Here is a 13,704-nt window from a genome sequence, read left to right on the forward strand (position 1 = left end):
AGTTTTTTTTTTTTTTTTTGGAATTACCACCATAACAGGGGTTCTATCCATGGATAGGAATCAGGCTTAGATCAGAGAAATAAATTACATCTTTACTGGCATTAACTTCAAATTGAAATTCACCATCTTATTTAAATATGAATATAGGCGGGGCGCCTGGGTGGCGCAGTCGGTTAAGCGTCCGACTTCAGCCAGGTCACGATCTCGCGGTCTGTGAGTTCGAGCCCCGCGTCAGGCTCTGGGCTGATGGCTCAGAGCCTGGAGCCTGTTTCCGATTCTGTCTCTCCCTCTCTCTCTGCCCCTCCCCTGTTCATGCTCTGTCTCTCTCTGTCCCAAAAATAAATAAACGTTGAAAAAAAAATTTTAAATATGAATATAGGCAACAAGCCACAGTACTGTTAACACAATACCTGTGACTTGGCCAAAAATACAAATCACAGATACTTTTGTATTGCATTAGTAGTGCAGATATCTCAAAATATGTTTTGTATGTATCCCTAGTACAGTAGTTATTGGTCCTACCACTAAATCTTAATAAATGCATTAACAAGCAAGCTTACATATTACCGTTACAAATTTAATCTTTATAATATTTTGGCAACTTTTTCAATATAATTGGTTTCTTTTGTAATCCTCTATATTTTATTTTATATAATTTCAAACATTTTCTGAGGAGGGATCCATAGGCTTCACCAGCACACCGGCACACATGAACAAGGACTCCTGGCCTAGAGTCTAGAGTACATTTTTTGAAGATCCTAAATTAAATAAAATCTTATTTTTCTGAGAGTAGATTTTGGAAATAATTAAAAGTCACCTGGAGAGTTAAGTGTGGTAAATAAAATTTGTAACCAAGTTGGGTCAACAAAACAAAGAGAAAGGGCCAATAAAATAAAATATGACTTTCCCTTAAAGTGAATAATTCTCTATCTATAATATATACATACATCTATACATAAATATATATTTGGGGTGGGGGCTCTACTATGTACAAGTTACTGAGCTAGATCTAGGGATCCAAAAATAAAAAAGACATGGCCTGCCTTTAGACTCTTATGGGGAAGGGGCAAGTGAGGGTTTGTAAATAGCAGTGACTCTACTCTTATTTTTATAAGCAGGTCATTTTCAGAATAAAAATTCTAGAGCATTTAAAAAATTTATTATTTTACCTTTTGCTAACTGTAAAGTAAAGTGATTTCTAGAGTCAGGCACTGTTTCGTTTTTGTTTTTGTTTTTGTTTTATTTTGCCATTATAATGCACAGTTTCTGCTTATGATTATGCCTTAGGAAAGCTGTAAGTGAATTTAGGACTAAGAATTATATCCAAAGGTTCACATCTGTTTTTGCAACTTGGATTTATTTTTTCAGAGTATGGTTATAATGGAAGTTTGGATTGTCAGACCCCTCACAAAAATCTACTTAGACCCAAATTTGCATGCAATGTAGGATCAACAACATTGTATCCTAAATACAATGCAAAACAGTCCTTCTCTGGATAAATGCATTTTGGTTCTCACCCAGATGCCATTAGTTCACAGCCCCTTTTAATGGGGTGCTCTTGTCAAAGCTAAAATGAGAGCAAGAGAGGTTAGATTCCAGGAGTTTAGCAACTTGTTAGCTCCCAGTAACTACATTAGACAGCCTCCCTCTATGCAAAGATTCCTCTGAGGTACAAAAAGACAAAGGCACAAAGGACAATCTGGCCCATTTCACCTTTCCTACAGTGTGAAACTCTGCAGTGTGGATAGCTTCTAAATAAGTCACTTTACAATTAAGCTCTGTGGTTAATGAAACATGAAAAACAAATAGATCATTAGCACAGAACAATTAAATGCAAAGTTAGCATAATGTAGTTATGTCTTGTGGGGTTAGGGAGGGCCTTCTTTAAAAAGACATCAAAAGCAAAAGCAGTAATGAACAAGAATGATCACTTTGATTATGTCATATTTTAAAATTTCTGTACTAGAAAAGAAAACTGTTTAGAACAAACAGTTCTAAAATGAGCAACAGACTATGAAAAACTATTTGCAGTCCAACAGCAAAGGATTACTGTTCAGAATAGAAAATAAACTATGAATCCATATAAAAAATGACAAAGTAACCCAACAGATGAATGGACAAAAAATCTAAACAGGCAAGTCACAAAAGAAGTTATAAAAATGACCATTATACCTATGAAATAGTACTCAATCTCATTAGTTATCAGAGAAATGAAAATTAAGACAACAAGAAAACGTGACAAGCACGCTATTAAACTGCAGGTGGAATGATACGTTGACACAGCCATCTTGGAGAAGCACCAGTCATGTGTATTAAAAATAAAAATGTACACCCTAGTGACCAACAATTATTCTCCCAGAGAAATGATTGTGTAAAATACTCAAGGAGGCTTGTACAAGAATACTCTGGAAGAGTGTTTCTTACGGCGAAAAATTGGAGACAGCCTAAATATACATTCATAGGGAAACAGTAAAATAAAAGAAGTATTTTCCTAGTGTGGAACATCATGAAGCCATTAAAAGGAAAGAGACACACCTATATGTATCAACATGGATAGAGCTCTAAGATATTGTTACATGAAGAAAATAAAGTTGTAGGAGCACCTGGGTGGCCCTGTCGGTAGGACTTCAGCTCAGGTCATGATCTCATGGTTCTTCAGTTCAAGCCCTGCATCAGGCTCTGTGCTGACAGCTCAGAGCCTGGAGCCTGTTTCTGATTCTGTGTCTCCCTCTCCCTCTGCTCCTACCCCACTCACACTCTGTCTCTCTCTCAAAAATAAATAAACATTAAAAAAAAAGAAAGAAAGAAAATAAAGTTGTAGAACAATATACAGAGTGTGATACTTTTTATGTTACAGTCCACATTTGTGAATATACAGAAGACATTGGGAAAGATTACCTGGAGGCTAAGATGGTAGGGTGGAAGTAATCAAGGACTTCCTATCGTTACTTGTAATATTTAAATTTTTCAAAAGCAAATGTGTTCATATATTACTTATGCAAGTAAAAACTAAGAATATAAAAAACTGTTTTAAGTCATTGAGCTCAGATCAGGACAGCCGCTAAGGCGATAATCACTTCCCTGATATAAAGTACTATCATATTTTGTTTTACTTGAACAGTTATAGGAGAGAGGTTTTCTTTCTTCCTCTCTCAGTTCTTTAGTTTCAGTTTATAATCTAAATCATCTCTTAATGAAGTTAAATTTCTACTAATTGATTCTTCAATCTTTAATAATTTATTGTGATAAGCTTGTTAATCCTATAGTTATTCTTGGAATATAATTTCATTTGGATTCTGTAGAGGTATGCCTTGCTCTTTCCTCTTGTATTAGAAAACCATAATACTTCAGTAGTAGCATTAACTTACCTTTTCCCTCATTTTTTTTTTTTTTTTTGCCTTCCATCTTTTTTCCTTCCTGTTATTTAGCAGATATATGGTATGTGTGCACTTACACTTTGTTATCCCCTCAAACCTAATGGAGACTGATTATGCTTGGAGCTCACTGGCAAATTGATTTAGGGGGAGGAAGAGTAGGCTACTACTCTTAAAAAGGAGGGAACACTACTTGTTCAGAACACTGAGAAACCAAATGCAGGAAATCTACCAAGGTAATGTTCCTTCCATTTCACAGCTGTCCTTACTTCCCAGTGCTAAAGAGCTTCTAGCCCTTATAAATTTATATGGATTGACCATACTGGCAACAAAACACAGGCAAGCATTAGCAGTTGGCTTACATAGGTTTCAGACATGCTGTGACATGGTCCAAAGAGAAAGCTGCAACACTGGATGTAAGTGTCCTTTATGAGGTCCCTTTTCCCTGCACACAAAAGCCACTGAGTCACAAAGCTGGTGTAACATTGGGAGAAATCTCCTCTGAGAGGTCACTGTGTGTGAGAAGGAACTGGAGGCATTTTAATATTTAGTACACATTATTCAGAAAGTATAACAATTACCACTGTTAGAAGGAGCTGGGTCTACTTTAACTGTCCCCACCAGGCAGGGGCCTCCCAGGGTGGGGAAGAGTACAGAAATAACACTTTGCTTTCAGCTGTTCTTTCAGGATGTTCTTTCAGCTGAAGGCTGGACAGAGGGGGAGGTCTATAAGAGGAGTTAAACTTTAGGGTATGAAGAGGAGTTAAACTTTAGGGTATGAATGACTGATTTTCCCTCCTTTTTAAGACGCCCTAGTTTTGGTGAGTGAGGGTAAGAGCTGGAGGTGGGGGAAGTGGTCATCAACTTTCCCAAGCTCTAGATCAGCCGACATAAACTGCACCACTCAAGTTCCCTGCTTTCATACCATAGGCAGAGTGATCAAAGTGTGCTTTCTCATCTCTGGTTCTCATTTTTAAAGCAGAAGTTTAAAACAATGAAATCCTCTCTTAGGATTTTGCTTTAAACCCCTAAAGACACGGAGGGTAAAAGTGGCATGTGACCACTGAGTCAGGGTGGTGTCCAAACTCAGAACTAGGCTGTGAAGCAGGGGCTTTCTGGTGTGGTCATTAATGCCAACCCAGCAGGGAAGAAGCCTGTAATCAGAAAGTTCAAGAAAGACAAGGGGCCCAGCCTCTGTTAGGGCACTTCCTCCCACACTGTTGTTGCTGGCCACCTGGCTTCCTTGAAAACAGTGTAATTTGGTATTTGGAGGCATATGCACTTTCAATGCTATCAGACTTTCTTAAAGTTATCAGACATTCTTAGTAAAGCACAGCCAAACCAAGCACATATTATATTAAAGAAAAATAAAATGGAAACCAGGTATTTAAATCAGTTTAAAGAAGCTTGTTAAAGAAAACAGGCTGGGTAATGAAAAATCAGTCCTGCTTTTTCAAAGATTTAAGCAGTTAGAATAAGATCCTAAGCTACTCTGGGGCAGCTCTGCCTGGTATCCAACAACACTCCAGCAGGAATTTTGCTTGAGAGTGCTATACTGTCTTCTTGGAAGCCTTATACTGTCTCTGCAACATAAAGGAAACAGCAATTGTGATCACCGGCATTAATAATGTGGCCTCCAGAGCCTGGAATTATCATCTATCTGTCATCTTTCACTCAAAGAGAGAAAACTGGCAGCCACAGCTTGCCATTGAAGTTTCTGGGACTCAAAAAGACAGGAAAGAGCAATATTTATTTCTCAATGTCCAGAGGGAAATTACAAAATTTCAGTGGTATGATAAAAGCTTAAGTACTTAATGCAAGAAATTCTTCCCTAGTAGAAGATACCCATACCCATGGTGGGGAAAAATTTCTGCCTGAGGGTTAATAGTAAAGACACAGGCTACCCCCTCAGGGTAGGATCCCCAAAATGTGCTCCATCCCCTCCTTGACCTTTATGATAGGAAGCACTGGTTCAGAAAAGCCCTTCCTGCTGTCCTAAAATGCACAATGGCCAACTGTTCCTTGAGATGTTTAAAGAAGGCTCACCTCATTGTCCTGGTGATTAATCTCGCTGAGATTTGACTGTTGCACCAACACTGTTAGGAGCCTGTGAAGAAAAATGGAAGAAGAGGCTCAAAAGAACAGAATGTGTATGAGAACATAACATTATAAGTACAGTCCACCGAAGGCCTCCAAGTGAAGATGAGCCCTTTCTGTTTATCGAGGGGGAAAGATCCATAGAAAAGAAGACAGTGTGATTGGTAATAAGGCACCTGAGGGGATTCCTCTGTCTCTTCTCGTCCCACCTCCTCTCCATCTTGGTGCTCTGGAGATGGGGACAGGGACAAAGGGAATGGAGAAAGTGAATCTGTAGGCTCATCTTCTTCACCAGACCTGTGTTCTTATGTGTGCACTTTAAGAACTAAATTCCTCTAGGGGTGCCTGGGTGGCTCAGTCTGCCTTCGGCTCAGGTCATGATCTCACAGTTTGTGGGTTTGAGCCCCGTGTCGGGCCCTGTGCTGACAGCTCGGAGCCTGGAGCCTGCTTCAGATTCTGTGTTTCCCTCTCTCTCTGCCACTCCCCCACTCACACTCAGTCTCTATCTCTCAAAAATGAGTAAACGTTAAAAAAAAAAAAGAACTAAATTCCTCTAGCACTTATTCTTCATTCTTTTACATGAACATATGCAGTGGTTTCAAATTGCTTCACCACTTGGTACATGTGTTACACCTTGTAAGTGTATATAGATTATGCTAGGAGACAGCATTTACGACTTTGCTTATTTTTTCGAAAACATGCAAATGTCTAGGCATGAAATGACAGTAATCAGTGTGAAAAAACTATCAGTGATTCTCAAGCTCAAGTTTTTATCTCACTTGGGTCCCACACTTGGTTGACTGAGGTCTACATTGTGGGAGAGAAGCAGTTGATTGTAGTTGGTAGGGACCCAGAATCTGGAGCCAGACCACCTGGGTTCACATCCCAGCCCAGCTACTCGCCAGCTTTATGACTGAAGGCAAGTAACAACCTCTCTGTGCCTAAGCTTCCTCACCTATAAAATGGGGGTAAAAAAAGTGCCTACCTTACAGCTCAGTGTGAGGTTAAATGAGTTAATGCATACAGCACTTATAGCATGACTGGAACACAGCAAGTGTTATTTCTAGAACACTTAACGCTAGAAGTTTTAAACCCTGGCTCAAAAATCTCAGAATCCCCAGGGGAAATTTTTTAAAACCACAAATACCTGGATTCTGTATTCAGTATTTCTGACTTCGTAGGTCTGGAGAGAATCTCAGCTTTCACAGTTTAAAAGGGTTGCTCGGGAAATTCTGGCAAACAGGTCTGAAAACCACTGAGACAGGTACTGAATAAATTAACCAATTGATACTCATTGTTGTGAACTGACTGTGTTCCTCCTGCCCGCAAATTCATTCGGTTCTAACCTCCAGTTCCTCAGAACGTGACTATATTTGGAGATTGAGCCTTTAAAGAGGTAATTAAGTTAAAATGAAGCCATTAGGCCAGGCCCTAATCCAATCTGACTGATGTTCTCAGAAGAAGAGATTAGGGCCCACCAGCAGCATGGATTGCAGAGGAGAGACCATGTAAAAAGGCAGGAAGTGGCTGGCCATCTGCCAACCAAGGACAGAAGCCTCAGAAGAAACTACCTGCTGCCACCTTGCTTGTGAACTTCTACCCTTCAGAAATTCGAAAAAATAAATTTCTGTTGCTTAAGCCATCCATTACGTGGGTATTTTGTTACAGCAGCCCTAGAAAACTAATACAGTCATGAAGATGATAAAGGATTGTCTATGGGGAGACCATTCAGATAATTCAGACAATTTCTGAAGGAAATTCAGAAACTATTTTTGGAAGAATTACTTGAAAAAAATCAAATGGTTTAGCCTTTTCCCCAGTCAGATTTTCATTGTCTTTTATTTTAGATGACATTTAGTCTTGAGTCTTAAATTGCTACCTACAATCAAATAAAAGAAATTGGGACTGATCATGTTGCATTAGTGGTAAATGTAACACAGAGAGAGCTTAAATAGGGATGCATTTCTGGTTATTTGCTGTGGAGATGAAATAGCCAGGAAGCCTAAGGTTTAAATCTAGTCTTACCTCTTTTGGGGAGCCAGGATAATGCTGTGATTTAATTCTGCCCTCCCTGCTGCATGACCTCTCTGAGCTTCTGTATCCTCACGTTTATCATCGGGATAATAACAGTGGTGGTGTAAAGACTGAATAACATAGTAGGTATAAAGCTCCTAGTACACAGACTTTAAAAGAACAGTGGCACTGAATGCAAGCTTTCTGAATTCTAAAATTTCTCCACCTAGTGGGAAGAGGCTATAATAATTGCATTTTTGGATAACACTTTTTATCTTTGTAACTATATTTCACTACTGGATTTTCCCCTTGTAATTGCTTTAGAAGGCTGGAGGGCAACTGGTGACTTTCTTTTCTCTTTACTGGCCATTGCTTAGTCTCTAGGGTTCATTTGGTCTGAGTTATGGGGAGAGAGTGGGAAAGAAAGGCAAGAGGTCAGCTGTGGTCCAATCTGGTTATCCTCGGCCAACCCTAAGGAGACTGAGATCATACATAGCCAGACAGGATCTTCTGGGACTGCTCCAGAGCAGTGATCACACTGAAGGAAGTCAGGCTTTGACTTGATGGGAATGAGGGAGGGGAGAGCATGACCTCCTGTCACATCCTGGTGGTGGGGGTATTCCAAAGGTCATGGGATGAATCCTGTCTCTGGATATTTTTCTATTTGCCCCTCAAATCCATTTGCTGCCCTGCAATGTCCTGCTCTGAGGTTGACCTGCAATAACTTTATCATCCAACTTCCTTTGCCCTCTGACTGCTTTCTGGGTTTGGCCAGGAGAACTGGCAGGAGAAAGGAGAGAAGCCACTTCCCTTTCTGTCAGTGACTTTTCCCCCTTACCAAAGGCCACAGCTCCTGCCTAGTAGGTCCTCTTCTACAGCCAGAACCCTGAAGAGGTTCCAGTAACAGCTCCATTCCTTGATCCTTTTGGCCTAGTGGTGGAATACTTTCCTGCTTTTTTGGGGAAAGTGGAGGTGGGGAATTATGTCACCATCTCTTGCTAGTTAATTTTAAATAGTCTTCCATTAAACTTTGTTCAGTTACCTTTTAATATTCTGTGACCTCCTTATTGTGACCCTGATTGAAACATGCCAACCTATATTGCTTGATTCCATTTGATTCCTAAGTGTCTCAGATTCAATAATCTCCAAAGATGGAAACAAATTTATAGATAAGTATTCTCTCTCTCTCTCTCTCTCTCTCTCTCCCTTTGTGAGAGCAAACGATCTTGCTTTCAGGGCCATCATACATTGCCTTGGTGGTAATTCAGACTGGACTAGAGAGCAGGTGTTTGGTTTCAAGCCTGGGGCTTCCATGCTGTTCCAAGGTACAGGGGAATCTGCCTGGTGCTTGTCTCACATCTGTCTTAATTACCATAGGATTTGAAGACCCCTTAGTTTTGTTTTCTCAGAGCCCTCGTTCTGTGCTAAGGTAGCTTAGAAGTATTCCTCCCAAGATCCCCAGCCCAGTCTCTTATTAGCACCAGCTCTGTCCTGTTCTCAGCTCTCTAAGAAGCCACACAAAGCCCACCTTACCCAAGGAAGCAGGATACCAGGCACAGAGGCCCAGCAGGAACATTCTCAGATAGGCAGCATGATGAGTGGTAAGACAACAGGTGCTGGGGCCAGATTGCCTCCATTAGAATCCCTGCTCCATTACCAACCAGCCAGTAACCCTACACAGGCTATAAAACTCTCAGTACCCATATTTTCTTATCTGTGAAATAGAAATGATATTAACACCTTCTTCTTAAAGATCTGTTGTGATTTTAAATGACTCAGTGCATATGAAACACTTAGAATGACATTTACATGCCAATGAATATTCTGTATAATTTAATAAAGTTTTTAAAAGCTCTTGCTCTTTATATTTTGGGATCCCCTGATCTCAAAGATCAGGGAGAGATCAGCTAGATGTATACTGGGGGGTACCTTGTTTCTGTGGGCTTTATTTTGCTGACCCCTTGGACTCACAGCCCTGTATCTGTCCAGCACAGTGATGGTTGGGGAAAAGGGTCCCTAAGCCACCCGTCTGCCCTCCTGTTCCTGAAGCTGCTGATGTGAGAGTATCCTGAAGTATATCATCCCCCCACAGGTTAGAATGCATCACCTGGTAATGCGAGAACAGGACCCCAAAGAAATAATTTCCTTCCTCCCTCTATCTGTCATCAAGAGTCATGAAAAGAGGCAGAGCTGCTGGCACTCTGGCAGGGAAAAAAAAAAAGAATCTGCCAGTAACCATGGAGACCATGAAAAAGACCTCCAGAGAGCCCTGTGGCTGCTTTCAGAGGAAATCTCTGTTTGCCTTCCAATGCTTGCATGTGTAGCGTTGTACAAACACAACTCCTTTCTCTTTGGAGTTTCCTCTTAATGATCATGCCCCCTCTTTCACACTGGCGCCCTCTGAATGTCCTAGAAGCAAGAAAAGCCCTAGGGAGCTGAAAGGGAGAAAACTTGGACCTGCTGAGGAGCTCAGGGTTCAAAGCAGGAGAGGGACTCGTGAGATGAAACCTGCGTTTCTTTGCTTTTGTCCATCCAACTTGCTATCGTATTCATGATTATAAATCCCTTATTCTTGCATCAGCTTAAATCCCCACTGAGCTGCAGCTTAGCTAAGGCTGTACATTGGAACTGGCTGGTTTGTTCATGAGTTGTTTGCATCACAGAACCTTGCTGGAGGGCTAATTGAGGTGTCCCCTTGGCTTGTTTACAAGCAGCTACAATTTGAGGCTTCATTCTAAATAACCTCTAGTTGAGCACTGAGTGGAAGGAGCATGCTTAGATTTGGAAATCTAAGTATTAGTAGATTTTAAAGTGAGTATGAATACCTGAGTACAAGGACATAATGTGGCCCATATGTATGTTTAGGATTAGGGGACAAATAGAGATGAATGTACACTAACAAAGGTAAGGAAGGGAGTTTCAGGGAAGCTGAATGGTTGAATTTGATGCTCATTGGATTCTAAAGTCTAGAAATGCTCTTATAGGGGCCAAGGGCAGGCCACCCTAAGATGGGCCACTTTGGCACGGACATTACTTTGAGTTAAAAGCAATCAAAACCCAGTTGATTCAGGGGTGCCTGGGTGGCTCATTTGGTTAAGCATCTGACTTCAGCTCAGGTCATTATCTCAATATTTGTGGGTTTGAGCCCCACATCTGAGCCTGCTTCAGATCCTGTCTCTCTCTCTCTGCCCCTCCCCTGTTCATGCTCTGTCTCTCTCAAACATAAACATTAAAAAAAAAAAAAATTTAAAAAAAAAAGCCAGTAGATTCAGAGAACACTCTTTAGCTCCCCCTCAATTGCTTGCCTGTACCAGAAAGAGAGCTATTAATAGAGATTCCCTTTCACTTAACAAACTTACCTGCCTAATAGGGCAATCTTTGTTTTCCAAAAATTTCCTCTTAACTTCCTCCTAATGGAATTCTCCCCTTTGTATCCTCAGACCCCAACACCTCTCCTTAGCTCTTCTATATTCCCTTAGTCAGTTGCCTGTCTTTGGAATTTCCATGTCTGTGTGGATTCCCTGTACATAGGCTACTAAATTTGACTTTTTTTTCTGTTAATCTGTCTCATGTCAGTTTGATTCTTAGTCCAGTTAGAAGGATCTTGAAGGATGGAAGAAATTCTTCCTCCCCAACACACCTGTATGTGAACATATGTTTTGTGGACCTGTGTGTGCTAAGGTGAAGAAGGCTGGAGTGAGAGCTGGTGGGGTGGCAGCAGCAGGGATTCATTCTTTAGCACTGATCTATGGTATTTCTTTATTTCTGTCTATCTCCTATTGTGATTATAACCCCATCATCACCATCATCAATACTTACCGAACACTGACAATGGACAGTGGTCAGTGTTTTTTTACATATTTTCTCATTTATTTCTGCTGATTTACCATGAAATAAATACTGTATTTTCTCATTTATTTCTGCTGATTTACCATGAAATAAATACTGTATTATTCCTACTTTCTAGGAAAGAAAGGTAGCTGAGTCTTGACAAGTTAACTTTGTCCAAGTTAATGTGGTTACTAAGAGATGGACCAGATTCAAACCTGGTCAGTCTGACTCCAGAGCTGGCAGTCCTGACCATCCTTTACCTCAATCAAAAAGGGATATTAGGTGGTTTTTAGATACATATAGTAAAACAAGATTACAAGTGAAGAAACTAGTCCAAGAGAAAATAAGGGCAGGGTAAATAAGATGCAGTTATGGTCCTACACGTGTGCCAGAGGTGGGACACAAACTGGGGTTTGGGTTTTTTAAACATACAGAGAGAAATCATAGGTCACAGGGTCCACAGAGTAAAAATAAATAATTTATCAGGAGAAACACAGCAATTCTTCCTTTAGTAGAATTTGTGTGTGGTTTCTCATTTTTTAGATGCTGTTACAAAGTATTTCCTGACAATGAAACAATAAGGAGTTTTGTAAAGCTTCTTAGGGTAGGGCTTAATGACAGACTGTGGCCATTAAAGTACATCCTACAGGGTCCACAGTAGTGGATCCTAGGAACAGAGTAGGCACACGGGCAGGTTACTTAGCCTCACACATGCACTAGGCAATTAATTATCTTCTTAGTGCCTCAGCTTTCTTATCCATAAAATGGGGAGAGAAATATTACTATCACATAAAGGTGTGGTCAAGATTAGATGAGATAGTACATGGAAAGCACTCAGAACTTTGCTCAGAACATGGTAAATAATCAGTGCTATTTGTCTTTCTTTTCCTCATCATTGTAAATGCAGACCTATAGGCTTCAGTGGTTAGCCAAATCGGCTTACAGTTGTGTCCACTTAGGAAAATTAAGCAAACAGGTTTGCATGGCCTAATGGAAGGTCGCTCCTGCATTATGGTTGTAGGATTAGGAAGTACCCACAAGCCAGACTATATATATATATATTTATTTTTTTCAGAAAGCAATTATGACTTCATGCTGATACATAAACAAATGGATGATAGAAGGCCAACTTTTGTGCCATAGGACATCGCTTGGCTACTTTCTGCTTGAAACACTGAATGCAGATGCTATCAAACACTGCCATGGTCATAAAATTTCTCATAAACCAATGATAAAATATCTAATTTTAAGCAATGTAATGCCATAGGGAATTTTTTAAGGCAAGCTAGTTTCTAAATGTTCTCTAGGTAACAAAGCCAGTTGCTTTGCTATATGGGTTGTTAAGGTTTCACACGATTCATTTTTGGAGAACATTTATCAGAAATGATGATTTTGGTTTTGGAATAGTTAATCTTAATCTTTGGGTTTTCATAGTTGCCACAACTAGTATTATCATAAATAAAGGAGAATTTTATCTTCTAGAATCAGCTAAATGTCCATTTAGGACAATAAAACCATATCATCAGCACACAGAAGGATGTTTATTTTTCTGGCTTTAGCTTTTCTAAAGGTGGTGGCTGGGTCACTAGGTATAATTTCAAGAAAAGGGGAAACCACAACTCTGTGTTATCTCAGTTATAGTGATGTAATGTAGATCCTACAGAGTCTAGGGACACTGCTGGGCATAATATGAAATAGACTACTATGTCCACAAAAGAGGAAATACAGTTGGATTGGTTTTTAATTTATTACTGTAATGATTTGAAATGATGAGCCTGATCAATTGGCCAAATTAACATCAAGCATGCTTTTGACTGAGAAGTCTTAGTTCACCCCTCAGGTGCAATGGCCTGATGACAGAGACAGCTTTTCAGCAAAATTCACGAACCCTTTTCTTAGGTTGGAGTCATGGTTGGGAGGTGGATTCTGTATTCCCAAGTACTCCTCAAACACAGGGTGGTACATGACCAGTGTGGTAAATGACTAGTCCTTATTAAAAGAATGTGAGCAGAAGTGAATTGAATCAAAAGCTGAGATTTTAAAGAAATAAGGTGGGGAGACTTCTTCATACTACCCTCTCCCCATCCCCAGACTGAACAAAGAGAAGCCACAAGATGGAAGAAACTTAGGTCTCTGAGTTACCATATGGAGGGGAGCCACCCTCCAATCCAGGAACACCTAACTGGGACAAAGCTTTTATTGTGTTAAAAAACTGAAGCTTTGGGTTTTATTTGTTACAAAAGTTATAATCACCATAACAAAAGCCGGTATTTACCTTCCAGAATCAGGCAGATTTTGAAATGACCACTCAATGAGGCTGGTAAACCAAGTAGAGTAAATCAAGGTAGAATAGTCTTAAAGGTACATTTTAAACATATATTTGGAACAT

At 40.1% G+C, this 13,704-nt stretch overlaps 1 protein-coding gene across 7 annotated transcripts in view; it reads right to left on the reverse strand.

Moving 5' to 3' along the window:
* ANKRD55 (ankyrin repeat domain 55) overlaps nt 1–13,704 on the reverse strand; it is a 266,719-nt gene that overhangs the window by 37,797 nt on the left and 215,218 nt on the right. For all 7 annotated transcript variants that reach the window (XM_047841107.1, XM_047840811.1, XM_047841042.1 and 4 more), the window contains one exon: nt 5,421–5,481. In XM_047841107.1, the coding sequence (XP_047697063.1) occupies nt 5,421–5,481 (61 nt within the window). The remainder of the gene's footprint in view (nt 1–5,420; nt 5,482–13,704) is intronic.

The sequence above is a fragment of the Prionailurus viverrinus genome, chromosome A1 (genome assembly GCF_022837055.1).
Source record: "Prionailurus viverrinus isolate Anna chromosome A1, UM_Priviv_1.0, whole genome shotgun sequence".
In the NCBI taxonomy this organism is placed as follows: domain Eukaryota; kingdom Metazoa; phylum Chordata; class Mammalia; order Carnivora; family Felidae; genus Prionailurus; species Prionailurus viverrinus.